The sequence below is a fragment of the Biomphalaria glabrata genome, chromosome 4 (assembly GCF_947242115.1).
Source record: "Biomphalaria glabrata chromosome 4, xgBioGlab47.1, whole genome shotgun sequence".
NCBI classification, from domain to species: domain Eukaryota; kingdom Metazoa; phylum Mollusca; class Gastropoda; family Planorbidae; genus Biomphalaria; species Biomphalaria glabrata.
Window position 1 is genome coordinate 48,598,915 of NC_074714.1, and position 21,799 is coordinate 48,620,713.

General features: G+C 36.9%; 2 protein-coding genes across 4 annotated transcripts; one reads left to right on the forward strand and one right to left on the reverse strand.

The window, feature by feature from the left end:
* Nucleotides 1-459: 459 nt before the first annotated feature.
* On the forward strand, nt 460-9,589 carry LOC106052682 (low-density lipoprotein receptor-related protein 4-like). Its single transcript, XM_013208113.2, has 7 exons — nt 460-646; nt 1,649-1,762; nt 2,509-2,625; nt 4,559-4,675; nt 5,709-5,825; nt 8,143-8,253; nt 9,349-9,589. Exons 1-7 carry the CDS (start codon nt 532-534, stop codon nt 9,501-9,503), a joined length of 846 nt encoding a protein of 281 aa, XP_013063567.2. The 5' UTR covers nt 460-531; the 3' UTR covers nt 9,504-9,589.
* Nucleotides 8,103-21,476, reverse strand: LOC106052683 (very low-density lipoprotein receptor-like). 3 transcript variants are annotated; one of them, XM_056027111.1, is made up of 4 exons: nt 16,046-16,532; nt 12,807-12,917; nt 12,220-12,330; nt 8,103-8,299 (listed from the first exon to the last, which is right to left on the reverse strand). In XM_056027111.1, the coding sequence occupies exons 1-4, from the start codon at nt 16,089-16,091 to the stop codon at nt 8,295-8,297; spliced, it is 273 nt and encodes a 90-aa protein (XP_055883086.1). In that variant the 5' UTR covers nt 16,092-16,532; the 3' UTR covers nt 8,103-8,294. The 3 variants fall into 3 exon arrangements, 2 of the variants coding, with proteins under 2 accessions (XP_055883086.1, XP_055883085.1); XR_008777598.1 differs by lacking the exons at nt 8,103-8,299; nt 16,046-16,532 and adding exons at nt 10,338-10,648; nt 21,403-21,476; XM_056027110.1 differs by lacking the exon at nt 8,103-8,299 and adding an exon at nt 10,338-10,648 and having other exon boundaries at nt 16,046-16,535.
* Between the last annotated feature and the right edge of the window lie 323 nt (nt 21,477-21,799).

Sequence of the window (21,799 nt, forward strand, 5' to 3'; positions counted from 1 at the left end):
GTCGATATTTAATTCCCCCTTTTTAAAGTCCATATATCCTTTATACAAAATACGGTTCTTAGTAATATATATATAAACAGAAAGACGTATGGATGGATAAGATGACATTTTTGGCAGAATTGGTGAAACTTTGACCTTCTTGTCATCAATGATTTAAAATCCGCGTTTTGTAATTTTTGTCACATATGTTCTGGCTATTTTCGCATATGTTAGCAAAATAATTCATCGAAAATATGGTGCTACCTCTCCATTGTAACGGTAATTACTTAAAATGAAATGCTTGATAAAATGCTACCGAACTATGTAGAATCAAATAGGCCTATATACTTATGCATTTAAATGTAACCTTGTGTTATTATTCCCCTTTGTATCTCACCTAGTTTCCGACTTCGCAGTCAAAAAAAATCACGACATTGGTTAAGGGAACGCGAGCGCTATCTTTACCGACAATCTTTTTGGAACTAAAATATAAAGTAAAAAGAAAAGTATTGTTGTAATTCTTATCTTGCTTGCAGATTATTTGAAAACAGAATGGCTGCCGAGAAATTGTGTTTTGTGCTCCTGGTGCTAATGGTGACGCTAGTTGGCAGTAAAATTCAAAAAGAGAAATTCAAGAAGGAATCAGAAGAGAGGTCCTTGAGACAAGGTATGCGTATTCTTATGTGTGCAGTTGCTAGTCTAGGGAGACTTAAACGATATATTGGGGGCTTTCAGGATTTCATGATTTAGCTTCCTTGTTTTAGTAGTAATTATCACAAACATGTAAGAAAAACGAATGCGTTACTCACAGTAAAAAAAACAGCGAAACTGGATGCTGTGAATTCGTTTATAAATCAAATGAATCAGGGACCGAAAAATGTGAATGCTGATTAAATCTAACTTGAATTTTGGATGTCTTTCTGGTCCACAGAGAGGCGCGGTGGCTGAGTGATAAAGCGCTTGGCTTCCGAGCCGGGGCTCCAGGGTTCAAATATTTGTGAAAACTGGGATTTTTAACTTCGGGATCTTTAGAAATCTTTAAGGCGCCTCTGAGTCCACCCAGCTCTAATGGGTACCTGACATTAGTTGGGGAAAGGTAAAGGTCGTTGGTCAATGTGCTGGCCACATGACACCTTCGTTAACAGAAACAAATGACCTTTACATCATCTGCCCATAGACCTATAGGTCTGAAGGGAAACTTTACTTTTTACTGGTCTAGGGGTATGCGCTCCTCTATGATGTCTCGATGGTCCCGGGTTTGAACCCTGGTCGCCTTCAACTTCCGCCGTCCTAAGGAAGGTTAAGACTAGTTGGAAAAGATCTTTAAAAATCTGAAAGAACAAGTGAAACGTAAAACAAAGTACCTCCCGCAGAAATAAAAGGCACAAATACTGACTACCCTCCCCCCCCCCCCCCAAAATAAAAATTAATTAAGTACTGGATATTTATGCTCAAGCCTCTGACATCTTTGTCACAAAGAGAAACAATGTCGATTGACTAAAAAAAACCAATGACACGAAGTCATTGTATTAGCACCACGGTATCCTGGTACTACAGAATCTATTCTAACCATTTACACCATCTACTCTCTCACAATGTCGACTTTTATGTGCATTTTTTTGTTCACAAGGAAGATAATAATTCTGGCTTTCCTTGAACTTTCACTTAGTGACGTGTGGTGCAAACCAGTTCCACTGCGCAGACGGGCTGGATTGTTTTCCCGCCAGCTTCTACTGCGATAAAGCTGTGGACTGCCGGGATGGATCAGACGAAGTCGGCTGTCGTGAGTACATTCATTGAAATCTGGGTGTTTTGTAGAATCTGGGTGTTTTATAGAATCTGGGTGTTTTGTAGAAATCTGGGTGTTTTATAGAATCTGGGTGTTTTGTAGAATCTGTGTGTTTTTATAGAATCTGTGTGTTTTTATAGAATCTGGGTGTTTTACAGAATCTGGGTGTAATATAGAATCTGGGTGTATTATTGAATCGGGGTGTTTTACAGAATCTGGGTGTAATATAGAATCTGGGTGTTTTTATAGAATCTGTGTGTATTATTGAATAGGGGTGTTTTACAGAATCTGGGTGTAATATAGAATCTGGGAGTTTTTATAGAATCTGTGTGTATTATTCAATAGGGGTGTTTTACAGAATCTGGGTGTAATATAGAATCTGGGTCTTTTACAGAATCGCGGTGTAACAGAATCTGGGTGTAACATAGAATCTGGGTGTAATATAGAATTTGGGTGTTTTACTGAATCTGTTAGTAATATAGAATCTGGGTGTTTTACAAAATTTCAGTTCAATATAGAATCTGTGTGTGATATAGAATCTGGGTGTTTTACAGAATTTCAGTTCAATATAGAATCTGTGTGTGATATAGAACCTGGGTGTAATTTAGAATCTGTGTGATGATTAGAATCTGGGTGTAATATAGAAGCTGGGTGTTTTTATAACCACTTTGGTGTGTTTGAATTGAAGCCTAACAATTTTAACTTTGTATATTTTTTTTTTTTGTGATTTCAACATATAGCTGAAAACTGCACTGGTCCAAATGAGTTCAAGTGTCAGAATGGTAACTGCATCCCTAAAAGTTTTGTCTGTGACACTGACAACGACTGTGGGGACATGTCTGATGAAGTAGACTGCCGTGAGTATATTTTGTAACTTATAAATAACTCTTACATCTGCTAATATTTAAGTCTAAGTTAAATGGAATGGGTTGCCTAAACAGGCCAGGAAAACCAATGACTTGGCAGAATTTAAGTCATTGGTTAACAGTGGGCCCCGCGCTTTCATAGGCCCCGCGCTAATTTTATGTGTAATTATTAATTGCAAAATATATACGAAAAATTCCTGGAAATAACCTGCACTTATTAAAATTTCCTGAAAACTCATAAAAAATAGACAAAATTATAATTTGTGTGTGTCATTCATTATGGAAAACGCAATTCCTACGCGCGATAAAAAAGAAAAGACTGTGTCAGCTTTCATGCAATAAAATGTAATAATCGGACGAATTTTCCCCATAACAGGAAGTTCCAATACCGTATTTACTTTTATAGTCACTGGCATATAAATATGCCATAGGTTGCAAGATTGGTAAAGTAAAATTAACTTGATCGCGATTATGTACTTAGAAAAAAATTAATAAAATGCAAAGCCGAATTTATTTTCTAATAGAAAATCTTAATTTTCACTTATTATCCTTATTCCCATCCAGACTAGGCCCCGCGCAATCAGTTTCGCATAGGGCTCCGCAATCGCTAGGACCGGCCCTGTTGGTTAATATGCATGGCTAAATGCATGACGCTAGGACGTAATCATCTTCGTTTTTGAAATAATGTCTGTATATATTTTATAAGCTAAGATTCAATGTATATCAAAGAAAAGTATTTTAGAGTTGGGTCGAGAAAACAAATAAGGAGGACACGTTTTCAATAATTTGCACATTGTTTCTGATTCAATTAACTAAAACCTTGACACTATTCTCAGGGACTATTCAGTACCTAAATGTACCTAGATCCCATGCACAATTACATGTGCGCCTACATTGGATACCTAGTTAGCGACTATTATAATATTTCTAGAAATGCGGAAAATTTTTCAGTATTTGAAAACATGTCACGAGTTGAGCATCTATGCTTCTGGTAAAATAGACATTGACCAATGACTATCAATACGTGATATTAGGCATAATGTAGAATCTGTGTGGAAAGTTTTAATTATGGTTTCCAATTTTATTTCTAAAACATTTTTAATTAGTTCCCCCTTGTCAGATGGGAGTGTACTAGTTAGCTATATATACTTGCACATTAGCTTGTGTTCATAATGTTTTGTCAAAACACAATAAAATTTATGTTGAAGCTGGTGCAGAAGATGTTGACATCTTGATGTACTATAATGTTTATGTTTGGAGCTGGTGCAGAAGATGTTGAGATCTTGATGTCTTATAAAGTTTATGTTTGGAGCTGGTGATGAAGATGTTGACATCTTGATGTACTACAATGCTTATGTTAGAGCTGGTGCAGAAGATGTTGACATCTTGATGTACTATAATGTCTTACGCCAGAACAAAGGTCGGTAACAAGAATCTTGAGATACTTAATTAAGAAAACGGCTTCTAGGGCATCAACAATGTTTAGGTACAGTTGAGGAGTCGCTATTTAAGTCCTCCAACTAAAACCGTTGGGATGTGTAGCTTAGATTCAAAATCCGATTAGCTGCCTATCAAGGGAGCTCGATTTCGTCTCCCAACTCGATCCGAGTTTGATGAGAGCAAAGAAACCTTCTCCGAGAAACCTTCTTCCACAAAAGAGATTAGAGCATAGTGCACTGAGCACTCTATAAGCATGAAATTTGCGCTATACAAAGGAATTAAAAGAAAAATAATCCTTTCAGTATAATGGGACAATCATTACACTAGACCTATAAATGTTTCTTTCTATAGGAAGCCAAGCGAATACAGTTACTTTAATGTGTTCAACTCTGTACTTCATAATTATGTGTGTGTCACGTAATTAATTTCTATATATTTAAACTAACCTAACCAATGAGTCACTTCTTCCCATACCATGTTCCAGACCTACGTGAATGTGATGCTGGTGAAGTGAAGTGTGACAACCATAAATGTATCCCACAAAACTGGGTCTGTGACGGGGGCAATGACTGCGGCACCAACTGGGACGAACGTAATTGCGGTAAGTTGAACCAGGGTCGTGCTTGTGTCTCCTCCTAGTGAGGCGGATGGGGCGCTGATAAATTGTGTGTTTATTATGAGCCCAATTCTGTGGTACAAATGAGAAAAAGCAGATGCAAAACCTTCCGCAAGCTTTACCAGAAAAGAAAATCTTTGTTTAGTTCTAGGCGCGGTGGCTGTGAGATAAGGTTCTTTGCTTCCGAACCGGTGGTCCCGGGTTCGAATCCTGTTGTAGACTGTGATTTTTACTATGGGACTTTAAGGGCACCTCTGAGTACAGCCAGCTCTAATGGGTACATGACATTAGTTTGGGAAAAGTAAAGGCGGTAGATCGCTGTTCTGGCCACGTGACTTCCTCGTTAACCGTGGGTCACAGAAACAGATGACCTTTACAAAATCTGTCCCATGAGTCGCAAGGTCTGAAAGGAACTTTACTTTTCAAAGGATACCATGATAGAGTGCATCAGCAAGGCTTGTTTTTACACAAAGAGAAATAATCTTTAATTTGTTTTTACTCTGATGTATTCTAGCCAATCTAATTTATGAAATACATGGCGCAAAAGAATAGAAAAGTTAGTTAAATAAAGAAATACATTTTAAATGTTACAATGATATTGTGTAGGACTTATTCTCTTTAAATTTTCTATTCCTCAACAACATTTAATTACAAATAAAAGCACATAATTAGGAAAGAGTCGGCGTTAGTGCCCCTGAAACTTCAAAGCTTACGAGCTTAATTTTATTACAAATTCGAGAAAAATATTCTTAAAAAAAATAAATATGTTCATTTAATTTTAGAGAAAATAAAATAATTTTGTTGTCTTACCATAATTTCGTAACATAGATTGTGCTAGACTTCTAATATTCAGAGTATTAAGCCATGAAACAAGACATGTCAGAAAAGTAGCATAACTCTTACCCGGCTGTTAAAAATTCTATGCGCTACCCACTTTAGCTAATGAACGCGTTAAACATTCTTCTCTGGAGCTTCTATTTTGATAAAACGTATTGACTGTTACTTTTTGGGTCACCAGTTCAATCCTGTGAAGCTGAGCACTTCATGTGTGCCGACGGCTCCAAATGTGTTCCTGATCACTGGGTGTGTGACCACGCCTATGACTGCCACGACCGAACAGATGAAGTAGGCTGCAGTAGGTGTTATTAGGATTTTACAAATTGTCGATTTAGTTTGATAATAGTGACATTGTCTATATTTTAAAATCTTTTATCAGTACGTATGCACCTTTTTACATTTCATAAGGAGTACTATTACAAATGTTGACGAGTAATGAAAAATAGTTCGTAGAAAGAATCACTTTAAAAAAAAAACAAAGCTTATATTAAGCTTACTTGTATCAATTAGTTTAGATCAGTCATTTCATTACATTTGTAATAGATCTAGACTAACAATAAAAAACATTTATAAAATAACAAAAAAGGGGAAAGACCTGAATTCGAACTCATGTCTCAAGCCTTCTCAGGCGTCTCAAGCCAACACGGTAACCTCTCTGCTTGTGGAGAGCTTATGGAAGATAGAATCTATTGTTTCTATAGTCTCGACCTGTTTTTCCGGTTTGTGTACACTAAGACTCAGACGACGACCTATAAAGGGGACTAATTCATTTACAGTTTAGCAAGATAGCAAACAAAATAATTTATTTCCAATAGTTAATCAAATTAACTAATGAGTTCTTAATTGATTATTGTGTTGTCAGGTAAAAGAAACAATTGTGCAAAATTTCAGCTTAATCCGAGATTGGGTGGGGAAGAAATAACGTGTACAAACTTTTTACCAGACAGACAGAGAGACAGACAGAGTGAGTAGATATAAGCTTTGTAAAAATAAATGCGTTCTTTATAAAAGACAGAGTGAGTAGATATAAGCTTTGTAAAAATAAATGCCTTCTTTATAAACCTTCTGAAGATCTACAATTTCTTACTCTATTTCTTGGAATAAGCTTCATTAATGCAAGTAGTCCTACCAGTGATTAAACACAATCAAGTCCTTTTATTAACAGTTCAGCTAATGAACTCTACACCTTAAGTCTATTTCTTTATTCACCTCATAAAAGAAACAGTTGAGTTGAATGCGGTAAACCCCCATGAGACCTTGTTCAAAACAAAAAGACAGGCCAAATTTATTTTTAAGATGATCCTATTTTTAAAAAAGTATAACGGTCAAACCAGAGTTTTCACTTTGTGGCCAACTAGGTAGTGTTTTATTTATTTATTTATTTTTGTTTTTTTTTTCACAAAGATATACATAAACTGTAAGATTTCTAGGAAAATCGTCAGAGTCGATATCGAAATACAAGTCAATTTCCCATTCACTTTCCAGCCAAAAGTTTCTAACTTTTTGATCCCAAGATGTGTTCGCAAGCTGATCAGCGTGTTATGTATGTGTTATTCACGTGTTCTACTCCACAAAATGAATGCGACTTTTTGGCTGATTTTAGAATGAAGCTTAAATTGCAATTAAAAACTTCAGTTTTACAGAATGTAGGAATGTGTAAAAGTAAAGTTCACCTTTTTTTAATGAAGACAAAATAAATAAAATGTCTTTGAATTTAAAGTTTAAGGAACACTGCTCTATTTTATTAAATTATGCAGACCCAATTGTGACCTATATATTTTGCTACATCTAACACAGACAAAACCATTGCCGGCTGTACTTAAATCATTGAACAGCATACATCCATTAAAGTCAAGAATAAAATAATTGGCTATTGGTACTTTTTTTTACAAAGCTTATATCAACTCAGTCTGTCTATGTGTCTGTCTGTCAGTGTGTCTGTCTACCAAATCTCCATTCAAGCTGAAATGTTGCACAAGTATTTCTTTTTACCTGGCAACACAAGATTCAATTAAAAAAAAAAGTTAGTTAACTATTGGCAATAAATTACTTTGTTTGGTATCTCAAACGAATGGAATAAATATAGTACTTGACTGAAGTGGTGGTATAAGCTGAATTCGTCCTCTTGCCGTCTCAGGCTTTGTGAACACAAACGTGAAACAAACAAAAAAAAAAGATAAATTACACATGTTCATAGACTATTCGCTAGCAGAGTGGTTACAGTGTTGGCTTGTCAGGTCTTTTCCTTTTTTTATATAAAAAAAAGCGATCCCCGTTCTCCCCTCACCCTTTTCCAACTGGCCTAGACAAGTGATAGGATCATAGCGTATTGAGAAAGCATGAAATTGAACAAAAACAATTGGTAAGAAATAATTCTAACCGCACAGATTTATGATTGTTAATCTAGATCTATTACAAATGTAATTACAGGACTGATCCAAACTAATTGATACACTTCAACATAAGCTTTTTTTTTGTTTTGGCTTGTTTCATTATTATTTTCTAAGAGCAGCTCTTTCCAAAATATCGTAAGGAAATTGTCAACAAAAAGAGTCATATAGAAAAGAAAGTCTCATTATGGTTTCTCAATGATTTGTTGTTGTTGCTTTGGTCAGTATGTAACGAGACGACGCACTTCCAATGTCCGGACGGCCGCTGCATCAATGGAGCCTGGAGATGTGATCGAGATAACGACTGCGGGGACGCCTCTGATGAACTGGGATGTCGTAAGTAGAAACGGGAGCTCTTCTTTCAATGAGGGAAACAGTCATTCTGGAAAAAAAGCAAACATTGTATCGATAATGTCACGTAATGTTGTATTTACCAATAGCATTGAGTCATGTACTTACGAGATTTGAGACCCGGATGGAACATAAGCTAATAAGTTTACTATGAAATGTAATTTTTAACTTTGTAACACATAATTTTAGTTGGTGAATTTTAGTATCACTTACCTCAAACAGCCGTCCCTACCATGGGAAACGCTCTTAAAATATCATTTTGTCTTTAAACTTTTTTATCTAAAAATACAGTATGGACATAGTTGTCTGCCCATTCACTTGTCAGCTAGTTTGTACTCCTTTGCACTCTTTTTTAAAAAATCCAAATAGCTCAAATACAATTTCTCATTCACTTCATAAAAGGTGAATGGAAAAATGTTGGCCTAATGAAAATTTAATTAACAGCTCCCAAACGCTTGGTCCTTGAATTCTAGTATCTATAAATCTGGTGTTTCGCTACTTTTAAAATGGTTTACACGATATACTTTGTTTATTTTGACTTGGACGTCCCAAATTGTTACATAATTTTGGTTCGTGAATTTTAGTATCAATTAATTAACGGTGGCTGACTTACGAACTTGGGGTCCTGGGTTCGAATCTCCGTTAAGACTCCGTGAAGACTGGGATTTTGAATTTCGGGATTTTAAGGGCGCCCCTGAGTCCACCCAATTCTAATGGGTACCTGCCTTTAGTTGGGGAAAGTAAAGGCGTTTGGTCGTAGTGCTGGCCACATGACACCCTGCTCGTTAACCGTTTGCTAAAGAAACAGATGACATTAACATCATCTGCTCTATAGATCGCAAGGTCTGAAAGGGGAACTTAACTTTTTTTTTTACCTTACACCATGGTCCCTCCCATGAGAAATGCTCTAAAAATATCTTTTTTTACATATGTCATCCGCACTTATTCTATAGACTATTATTAAAGCATGTTTTTAAAACTATTTCTAATACTTGTAGCTCAATACAGTGCGCACCACTTTTTTTTGCGCACCATTGTTACGCCACGTTCACCATGTTCTGTTTCTTGCTATATCCTCAGCTACGCTTCACCCTTCCATCTGTCTTGACTACCTGGGAATCCGTGACTGTGCCCTGCTGAACGAGACCACTCACCCCATATGTCTGAACCACGAAGACGGGTACAAGTACTGCCGGGAGTACTGCAGGCTGTGTGCCACAAGGATTAAAATTTAATCTATTTATTTTGGTTGTAAACTCGGGACTCGATGACTGGCCCCTGCCATGTACTTGTTGATCAGTAATAAATATTTGCAAACGAAGATGATCTGCCAAGCATTGACTTATCGTTAATATTATAGCTCTAATCTTTACACAGCTTACATCAAGTTATCAACTCACTCTGTCTGTTTGTCTGTCTGGTAAAAGTTTGAACACGTTATTTCTACCACACCCAATCTCCGATCAAGCTTAAATTTGGCACAATTACTTGTTTTACCTGACAACGCAAGATCCAATATATTAATAACCAATTAGCTAATTAACTACTGGTAATAAATTACTTTGTTTGGTATCTCAAACAAGGGAAAGAAATGTTACTTGACTGATAAGGTGGTGTAAGTTGAAGTATGGCCCTTTCTTGTTTGTAAAAAGAAAAGTTTGTTAATAACTATATAACCTATTTTCATAAGCAGCTGCCTGGCGCACTGGTGACCGTATTGGCTTGAGGAAGCTGTGGAGGCTTTAGCCCTCTTATTCCAACTCAGGTTGCAAATTTTTAAAAATACATTTAAAAAGCGATCACCCAGATACCCTCTTCTTTCTCTACCTTACACCTTCCCCACTGGTCCAGACAAGTGATAGGATCATAGCGTGTTAAGAAAGCGAAAAGTATGAAATTGCGTTATACAAAAACAAGAGGTAAAGATATTTCTAATCACACAGATCTATTATTGTTAGTCTAGATATATTACAAATGTAAGTACATAAATTATCCAAACTAAATGATACAACTACACTTAATGTAGATCTAATCTTTTTTTTTTAAAGAATTTTTAAAATTTTGTTGGATTCCGATCGATAAATGGAAAGTCTCGTTAATGTAATTCGTTTGATTGTTTTTATTTTGAAATAAGTCTACAATGTAGGCTACAAAATATGTTTATACATTTATTTGCAGTTTTGTTTTTAATACATTGTGCTAAATTTATCTTGCACCGACTACACAAGAATTAACGCAAGATCGTTGCAAAAGCTACAGAACTGTCTACAATACTTGTGGGCGTCACGGTAATTGCTGCACATGGGGCGTGCAGTCTCGTTCATCAGGGCACAAGCTAACACAGAGAGGACGTTCGCACATACGTCGGGATGTAGAGTCGCTAGAATGATATAGAATAGAGAAGAAGCACAATGCTCACAGTTCTTTCAATATAGAATTCAAGTTTAAATTAATATTAAATATAATAAAATTCTAATCATATTAAAGTGAAAAAATACCAAGATGGTTATTCCAGCTAGAATACACAACTTGTCAGTTTCTCCAGCTAGAATATACAACGTGTCAGTTATTACAGCTAGAATACAACTTGTCAGTTTCTCCAGCTAGAATATACAACTTGTCAGTTTCTCCAGCTAGAATATACAACGTGTCAGTTATTACAGCTAGAATACACATCTTTTCAGTCAGGGCCAGCTATAGACCACCTATGCGGCCTCAGTGGGCCCCGTACTTTCAGTGGCCCCGTGCTGATTCAGGTGTAAATTATTAAATGAAACCATTATAACTTATAACAGGGTTCCCGTGGCCTCCTGATTTTCCAGGAACTCAAGGAAATCTCCTGAAATTGCAAAATATACGAAAAAGTCCTGGAAATCTCGTAAAATTATTAAACATATTGAAAACTCATAAAAATGCCCTTAAAATAGCTAATATTGTCATGTAGGGGTGCCCTTCAATATGGCAAACTCCAATTCTATTCCTCGTTAAAAAAAAAGGTATTATCAGCTTTCATTTAATAAAAATGTAATGTAAAAACGAATTTATTTTCTAATACAAAATCTTAATTTTCACTTATTATCCTTATTCCTACCATGACTGGGCCTCGCGCAATCCATTTTGCATAGGGCCCGCAATTGTTAGTTCCGGACCTGGTGTCAGTTTTTCCAGAATTCACACCCTGTCAGATAGTTTTATCCAAAAACTGATTCAAAACGAACTCAGTGATTAAAAGGTTATCAAGTGGATGAGAATTTTTACACAGGTAGCTCTGTTCTCACATACCGAATGCCCTTCACAGATAAATTACACAAGTCTTAAATTAAGTATATACGCTAAGACCACATAGTCAATGGCTGAAATGTTTTCTTTTTCTGAGGAAAGACTTTCATTAACTCTATCTCTCCGTAATTATTTTCCATGTTCAGAAGGAAGTATTTATTTTTCTCATTTGTATTTCACTAGCCTGTTTGGGTTAAACTTCAATAATGGTTCTCTTTTAATTATAAAATGTTATATTTGGTATAGATAAATGCATGCCCTTTTTTATAAAACACAAATTAAAGTTTACAAATCCAAACATTAAGTTTATTTCATGGGGTGAAATCAACGATGGAATCGTCGATCGGGAGAGAAAGAGTTAAAAGACAGCATCACTCGCTTGCTGGTCTCCACCACTATATAACTTCTTTATGGCGACGACCACAGCCAAGGACAATCAACTTTGTAATAAATCTATGACTGCTTTTCAATCTTTGGCGGATGTTGTGAACTTTCTATAACACTTTTTACTAGCTCTGTTGCGAGTAGGGCGCACCTAGTGAATGATGACAATGGTGCGCAAAGTTAAAACACTCTACACAACCTGGTAGATATTCCGGATAGTTATCGTTATTAAACAAACAAAAAAATATCCAGAGGTGTAGACTGTAGACTAAATGTATATCCACTTACGACATGTCAATTCATCCGACAAATCGCCGCAGTCGTTGTCGCCATCACATCGCCAGGTGATGGGGATACATCGACCACTGGTACATTCAAACTGGTCATCTGGGTCACATACTGTAACGTAACACACAATAATGAACGATCAAACTTTATATTAATGGAGTTGCTAGTACAATACAGTGCAAGAGGTTTTAAAAAGACGACAGCTTTTTATTTTATTATTGATATTGTGAATCTCCCATTTGGTCACACCGAATGGTGTCAGCTAAGATTGTAAATCTCCCGTTACCTCAAGTTGGGTCAGTTAACACTGTAAATCTCCTAGTTGGCTACATCGAATGGGGTCAGTTAAGATTGTAAATATCCCAGTTGGCTAAATTGAGTGGGGTCAGTTACATTGACAAATTTCCCATTTGGATACACCGAGTGAGGTCAGTTAACATTGTGAATCTCCTAGTTAGCTACATTGAGTGGGGTCAGTTTACAAACTCATTATGTGACACACTTCTTCCTGTCTATATGTTTTCTTTTTAAATTTATCATTTCTGAACCTGTTCAATGCACACTTGGTAAGAAGTGTCAACACATACCACAGTTCACCTCGTCACTACCATCCCAGCAATCCCTGAAGCCGTCACACTTGGAACCTTGGTAGACACATTTGTACAGGTCTTCACACTGGAAATGATTACTAGGACAGGCTAAAGTAAAATTTAAAAAATAAGATTACTTTACACAAAAAAAAAACGAAAAAAAAAAAGATTTCCCCTTAACTCTTTCTCTCCTAACTGACGATACCAACGTTGATTCCATCAGAACGTGTTAAATAATAACGGAGAGAAAGAGTTGAGCCCTAATTTAAAAAAAGGCTGACTAGATAAAGATAAAAAAAAATAATCATCAAACTGACAATAGTGATTAACATAAACAACTAAACGGAGAACATTAATAATATAAAAATTAAGAAGACTTACAGAATTAATATAATCATCAACAAATTTGGCTTATCGTTTGAAATGTCTTTTTTTTTTACTTACATTTGTTATATCTGTATATCAGGACAATGCTTTATTTACAGAAGATGACATTATCTGTCAACACAGTATCTGTCAACACAAAACCTGTCAACACAGTATCTGTCAACACAGTACCTGTCAACACAGTACTTGTCAACACAGTATCTGTCCACACATTACCTGTCAACTCAGTATCTGTCAACACAGTACTTGTCAACACAGTATCTGTCAACACAGTATCTGTCAACACAGTACTTGTCAACACAGTACCTGTCAACACAGTATCTGTCAACACAGTACTTGTCAACACAGTATCTGTCAACACAGTACCTGTCAACACAGTATCTGTCAACACAGTACTTGTCAACACAGTATCTGTCAACACAGTACTTGTCAACACAGTATCTGTCAACACAGTACTTGTCAACACAGTATCTGTCAACACAGTACTTGTCAACACAGTATCTGTCAACACAGTATCTGTCAACACGGTACTTGTCAACACAGTACCTGTCAACACAGTACCTGTCAACACAATATCTGTCAACACAGTACTTGTCAACACAGTATCTGTCAACACAGTACTTGTCAACACAGTATCTGTCAACACAGTACTTGTCAACACAGTATCTGTCAACACAGTACTTGTCAACACAGTATCTGTCAACACAGTATCTGTCAACACAGTACTTGTCAACACAGTACCTGTCAACACAGTATCTGTCAACACAGTACTTGTCAACACAGTATCTGTCAACACAGTACTTGTCAACACAGTATCTGTCAACACAGTACTTGTCAACACAGTATCTGTCAACACAGTATCTGTCAACACAGTACTTGTCAACACAGTATCTGTCAACTGTCTAACATCCTACTCATGTGTATTGATTGTTCACTAGAACTTGATGCCCACTGAAGGGAATATTTCCTTTACCCGCTAGCCTATCTGTGTCTCCTAACAGTAGCTACCACTATAGATCCACTATGGCTACATAGGATGGCTGCCTGGTCGTGCGGTTTGCGCGCTGGACTGTCGTTCGGATTTATCGATGGTCCAGGGTTCAAACCCTGCCCGCTCCCATCTCCCGTCGTCCTGCGGGAGGTTTGGACTAGGAAGTAATTATCTTCAACTCTGAAGGAACATCCGAAACATGTAAAACATTTTACAAACATTTTACATCGAGTGAGGTCAGTTAACATTGTAAATCTCTCAGTTGGCTACATCGAGTGAGGTCAGTTAACATTGTAAATCTCTCAGTTGGCTACATAGAGTGTGGTCAGTTATCATAGAAGTGTTTACAGAAGAGAATATTTCCTTTCCCGTTAGCCAATCTGTGTCTCCGAACAGTAGCTACCACTATAGATCCACTATGAAAAAAGTACCCTCGATAAATACTAACCAGCAAAGACAACAAATATAATGCTATTTCACTAGACTTTTCAGACAGTCATTAGACAGGCAACACGCTAGTCTCTTCACACAGCGATTGGCACGCAACATACTGTTATGTTATTTTAAAAAAGACAAGTTTTATTAAATTTAAATTCCTTTATATCATTGGAGACCTTGCGTTTAAGAAACTTTAGGTTTTGAGACTAATTATAGGGTAAAAATGATTACCGAAAGGGGAATAGACGCTATTAGTTTTGTTTGGTCTGTCCGTCCGTTCGTCCGTCAGGCTGTACGGTTTAGATATCGTAAACTAAAAAGATATTGAAAATCCGACATCATGATATTTTAGACCTTTTAAAGTTCTGATGCAACGGCTACTTTTTTTCTTTTCTGAAAGCGAAAAATTTAATTTTTTTAAATCAACTATGCCAGCAATTTCTAAAATAAAAATACACCATTTTTACCAGGGGCGGACTGGTTATATGGGCTTTTGGGCAAATGCCCGGTGGGCCGGTACCCAAATGGGCCGGTTGGGCCACCGAAAGGTCCGCATGGATGCCACTAAGTATTAAATTGATAAAGGTTTTATAATATTCTCTTTTTAAAAAAAGCCGACATCTGTGTATCGTATTTAAAAGAAATCACTCTACAGTGTAATACTGATTTGTTCTAGTAAACTTTCCGAGATAAAGTAATAGCCTACATCCGTAGACAGCGCTACTAGTAGTGGGCTTCACCCTGGGCAATTAAAAAGCAACATAAGGCCCTTTTTCAAATACGGAGCTCACAATTATCGACACTCAAACTTAACATAATGATTTTGAGGACAGGTAGGCCTATATTTGGATGCCCATAACATGTTAGGTAATTTATGGGAACGATTGTATGGAAATGCCCGGGCCGATTTTGACACTCAGTCCGCCCCTGGTCATAACGTTTGATTCGGTTGGGATTGCATATAAGTAATAGTGTCTTAAAAGTCAATGTTTTTACAACTTCTTAACAGAGTAAACGACTTCAAAGTTTTCCAATAAACAAACAAATGTTCTACCTAATATCAAATGTGGGTCCCAACTGGCCATGAGTCATTTGCCCAAGCGTAATGAGCTCCATCACGCCATAGTTGCTAGGCGACAGCTGTGGGCCCCTATTGGTCTTGGGCCCAGCTTCATTGAACTCTTTCGCGCCATGGATGCTACGCCACTGCCCCTACTGTCGTATGAAACTTAGGCTAACTTGATATATTAATAAACATCAACTTACATCTATTTAACTATTTTCAATATTGGTGGTTAACGCCTAGTTCTATATCAATATCTCAATTTCAAATACAAATTTGTGTCATGAGTTTAAGATAAGAATTGATATAATTATTGACTAGTGTGTTTCTTGACTTTATCGTCATCTCTGATATTACCTTTATACATTATATTAGTCCAAGTAGTGAGAACCACTCTAGCCATCACGAGCTGCTATCAAGTTCTTGACAGAAAATACAAACTCTCTTTTGAAATCTTGTAGGTTAGACTTTTAAACCGATAACAAAAAACAAATAAACAAACTTCGAATGGATGGTTTTGAGGTCATACGATGAGAATTCGTGGGATTGGCATCATATTGGTTTCAAAATCAACCACCGCAGGTAAACAAACAAATAAACAAACAAACAAACTTCGAATGGATGGTTTTGAGGTCATACAATGAGAACGATTGGGATTGGCATCGTATTGGTTTCAAAATCAACCACCGCTGAAATCCGCTATCGGAATAATTTATATCGGCACACTCTGAACCTCCAAGAAAACATTTAACATATTGCTGTAACTCAACCAGCAGCGAGCCCGACGATTTAATTATCGGCCATCTTCGACTTCCTCGTAGCGTGTCTCTGTCCTGTGTCTCATGGTGCACAGTCTCGCACCTAATGACAGTGCGCAATGTAGGGTCATAACAATATATATTTTATTTGGCCTTGACAAAAATTGTTTAGTATAAGGATCGAACCTAGGACTTGTGTGTCATTAGCGAGTCGCTCAACAACAAGTCATTTAAATATGTGCAGCATTTTATTTTGAAAAAAAAAATGATTCAGTCGTTAGTCTTTTATAATACCTAGGTCTGAGTGTGTTAAACGTGTTTCTAGAATCTATTTCATTTTTTTCCTATTATGAAACATATTGTCAACCTGAGTTAATGATTTTGCAGATTTTCACATTATGGCCTCGTGACCAATCTACCCGCGCCCCCCCCCCCCAAAGCCCCATCCCACCTCCCGGTGTGCTGTCGGTGATAACGTTCAGGACCTTAGCGTGTAGGACAAAAGGTTGGTTGCCACCTAGATCAATATAAACTTGAAAAATAAATAAGACCGAAAAATACGCAATGAAATAAACACCGTCGTGTATCTATATCTAAATAAAAAAAAAATAAGCTTAATTCATATAGCGTCGATAGCACGAAAGTGCTTCATTGACGATCCATGATCATTAGAATAAAAATAAAGTTTAAAACATTTCATCAAAAGCAAGAAACAATGGTCTTCTAGCATATGTACTCTAACAAGTAGATCTAACCATTCGTGAATAAATCTTAAATTATATTAGAGACTTAGAGTTACACTAGTAGAGAGCGCCCTGAAGTTCTGATATGTTTGAGATCTGTTTCGCGATTTAAGAATTCTATTTAAAAAATTCGTTGGGTTTTGTTCAAGGACCACACCAATAGGCAGTGGTATAGCAAGGTACCCGTAGGCCCGGGTTCAAGAACATCTTTGTGAGCCCCCCTCCAGCCAATAAGACAATTTTAGTGTGTAAGAAAAAAATAACCAATCTATGTGTAAAGACATTCCAATGTAAAGATCGTAACTTAAAAAAAAAAATAAGTAGATATGTCATAACCAGGGGCGGACTGGCTTTATGGGCTTTTGGGCAAATGCCCGGTGGGCCGGTACCCAAATGGGCAGGTTGGGCCACCGAAAGTTCCGCATGGATGCCACTAATTGATAAAGGTTTTATAATATTCTCTTTTTAAAAAAAGCGGACATCTGAGTATCGTATTTAAAAGAAATCACTCTACAGTGTAATACTGATTTGTTCTAGTAAACTTTCCGAGATAAAGTAATAGCCTACATCCGTAGACAGCGCTACTAGTAGTGGGCTACACCCTGGGCAATTAAAAAGCAACATAAGGCCCTTTTTTCAAATACGGAGCTCACAATTATCGACACTCAAACTTAACATAATGATTTTGAGAACAGGTAGGCCTATAATTGGATGCCCATAACATGTTTGGTAATTTTTGGGCCCGATTGTATGGAAATGCCCGGGCCGATTTTGACACTCAGTCCGCCCCTGATCATAACGTTTGATTCGGTTGGGATTGCATATAAGTAATAGTGTCTTAAAAGTCAATGTTTTTACAAGTTCTTTAACAGAGTTAAACGACTTAAAAGTTTTCCAATAAACAAACAAATGTTCTATCTAATATCAAATGTGGGTCCCAACTGGCCATGAGTCATTTGCCAAAGCGTAATGAGCTCCATCACGCCATGGTTGCTAGGCGACAGCTGTGGGCCCCTATTGGTCTTGGGCCCGGCTTCATTGAACTCTTTCGCGCCATGGATGCTACGCCACTGCCCCTACTGTCGTATGAAACTTAGGCTAACTTGATATATTAATAAACATCAACTTACATCTATTTAACTATTTTCAATATTGGTGGTTAACGCCTAGTTCTATATCAATATCTCAATTTCAAATACAAATTTGTGTCATGAGTTTAAGATAAGAATTGATATAATTATTGACTAGTGTGTTTCTTGACTTTATCGTCATCTCTGATATTACCTTTATACATTATATTAGTCCAAGTAGTGAGAACCACTCTAGCCATCACGAGCTGCTATCAAGTTCTTGACAGAAAATACAAACTCTCTTTTGAAATCTTGTAGGTTAGACTTTTAAACCGATAACAAAAAACAAATAAACAAACTTCGAATGGATGGTTTTGAGGTCATACGATGAGAATTCGTGGGATTGGCATCATATTGGTTTCAAAATCAACCACCGCAGGTAAACAAACAAATAAACAAACAAACAAACTTCGAATGGATGGTTTTGAGGTCATACAATGAGAACGATTGGGATTGGCATCGTATTGGTTTCAAAATCAACCACCGCTGAAATCCGCTATCGGAATAATTTATATCGGCACACTCTGAACCTCCAAGAAAACATTTAACATATTGCTGTAACTCAACCAGCAGCGAGCCCGACGATTTAATTATCGGCCATCTTCGACTTCCTCGTAGCGTGTCTCTGTCCTGTGTCTCATGGTGCACAGTCTCGCACCTAATGACAGTGCGCAATGTAGGGTCATAACAATATATATTTTATTTGGCCTTGACAAAAATTGTTTAGTATAAGGATCGAACCTAGGACTTGTGTGTCATTAGCGAGTCGCTCAACAACAAGTCATTTAAATATGTGCAGCATTTTATTTTGAAAAAAAAATGATTCAGTCGTTAGTCTTTTATAATACCTAGGTCTGAGTGTGTTAAACGTGTTTCTAGAATCTATTTCATTTTTTTCCTATTATGAAACATATTGTCAACCTGAGTTAATGATTTTGCAGATTTTCACATTATGGCCTCGTGACCAATCTACCCGCGCCCCCCCCCCCCAAAGCCCCATCCCACCTCCCGGTGTGCTGTCGGTGATAACGTTCAGGACCTTAGCGTGTAGGACAAAAGGTTGGTTGCCACCTAGATCAATATAAACTTGAAAAATAAATAAGACCGAAAAATACGCAATGAAATAAACACCGTCGTGTATCTATATCTAAATAAAAAAAAAATAAGCTTAATTCATATAGCGTCGATAGCACGAAAGTGCTTCATTGACGATCCATGATCATTAGAATAAAAATAAAGTTTAAAACATTTCATCAAAAGCAAGAAACAATGGTCTTCTAGCATATGTACTCTAACAAGTAGATCTAACCATTCGTGAATAAATCTTAAATTATATTAGAGACTTAGAGTTACACTAGTAGAGAGCGCCCTGAAGTTCTGATATGTTTGAGATCTGTTTCGCGATTTAAGAATTCTATTTAAAAAATTCGTTGGGTTTTGTTCAAGGACCACACCAATAGGCAGTGGTATAGCAAGGTACCCGTAGGCCCGGGTTCAAGAACATCTTTGTGAGCCCCCCTCCAGCCAATAAGACAATTTTAGTGTGTAAGAAAAAAATAACCAATCTATGTGTAAAGACATTCCAATGTAAAGATCGTAACTTAAAAAAAAAAATAAGTAGATATGTCATAACCAGGGGCGGACTGGCTTTATGGGCTTTTGGGCAAATGCCCGGTGGGCCGGTACCCAAATGGGCAGGTTGGGCCACCGAAAGTTCCGCATGGATGCCACTAATTGATAAAGGTTTTATAATATTCTCTTTTTAAAAAAAGCGGACATCTGAGTATCGTATTTAAAAGAAATCACTCTACAGTGTAATACTGATTTGTTCTAGTAAACTTTCCGAGATAAAGTAATAGCCTACATCCGTAGACAGCGCTACTAGTAGTGGGCTACACCCTGGGCAATTAAAAAGCAACATAAGGCCCTTTTTTCAAATACGGAGCTCACAATTATCGACACTCAAACTTAACATAATGATTTTGAGAACAGGTAGGCCTATAATTGGATGCCCATAACATGTTTGGTAATTTTTGGGCCCGATTGTATGGAAATGCCCGGGCCGATTTTGACACTCAGTCCGCCCCTGATCATAACGTTTGATTCGGTTGGGATTGCATATAAGTAATAGTGTCTTAAAAGTCAATGTTTTTACAAGTTCTTTAACAGAGTTAAACGACTTAAAAGTTTTCCAATAAACAAAAAAATGTTCTATCTAATATCAAATGTGGGTCCCAACTGGCCATGAGTCATTTGCCAAAGCGTAATGAGCTCCATCACGCCATGGTTGCTAGGCGACAGCTGTGGGCCCCTATTGGTCTTGGGCCCGGCTTCATTGAACTCTTTCGCGCCATGGATGCTACGCCACTGCCCCTACTGTCGTATGAAACTTAGGCTAACTTGATATATTAATAAACATCAACATACATCTATTTATTTATTTTCAATATTGGTGGTTAACGCCTAGTTCTATATCAATATCTCAATTTCAAATACAAATTTGTGTCATGAGTGTAAGATAAGAATTGATATAATTATTGACTAGTGTGTTTCTTGACTTTATCGTCATCTCTGATATTACCTTTATACATTATATTAGTCCAAGTAGTGAGAACCACTCTAGCCATCAAAAGCTGCTATCAAGTTCTTGACAGAAAATACAAACTCTCTTTTGAAATCTTGTAGGTTAGACTTTTAAACCGATAACAAAAAACAAATAAACAAACTTCGAATGGATGGTTTTGAGGTCATACGATGAGAATTCGTGGGATTGGCATCATATTGGTTTCAAAATCAACCACCGCAGGTAAACAAACAAATAAACAAACAAACAAACTTCGAATGGATGGTTTTGAGGTCATACGATGAGAACGATTGGGATTGGCATCGTATTGGTTTCAAAATCAACCACCGCTGAAATCCGCTATCGGAATAATTTATATCGGCACACTCTGAATCTCCAAGAAAACATTTAACATATTGCTGTAACTCAGCCAGCAGCGAGCCCGACGAACCTCAACGAAAGGGATATATCAAAACTACAGTTTAATAATAGAACAATAGTAATGGGATAACAAATATACCTTTAGAGGAACCAATAATAGCGGCACTTATTTTTTGTTTACATCCTAGATTTAATTATCGGCCATCTTCGACTTCCTCGTAGCGTGTCTCTTTCCTGTGTCTCATGGTGCACAGTCTCGCACCTAATGACAGTGCGCAATGTAGGGTCATAACAATATATATTTTATTTGGCCTTGACAAAAATTTTTTAGTATAAGGATCGAACCTAGGACTTGTGTGTCATTAGCGAGTCGCTCAACAACAAGTCATTTAAATATGTGCAGCATTTTATTTTGAAAAAAAAAAAGATTCAGTCGTTAGTCTTTTATAATACCTAGGTCTGACTGTGTTAAACTTGTTTCTAGAATCTATTTCATTTTTTTCCTATTATGAAACATATTGTCAACCTGAGTTAGT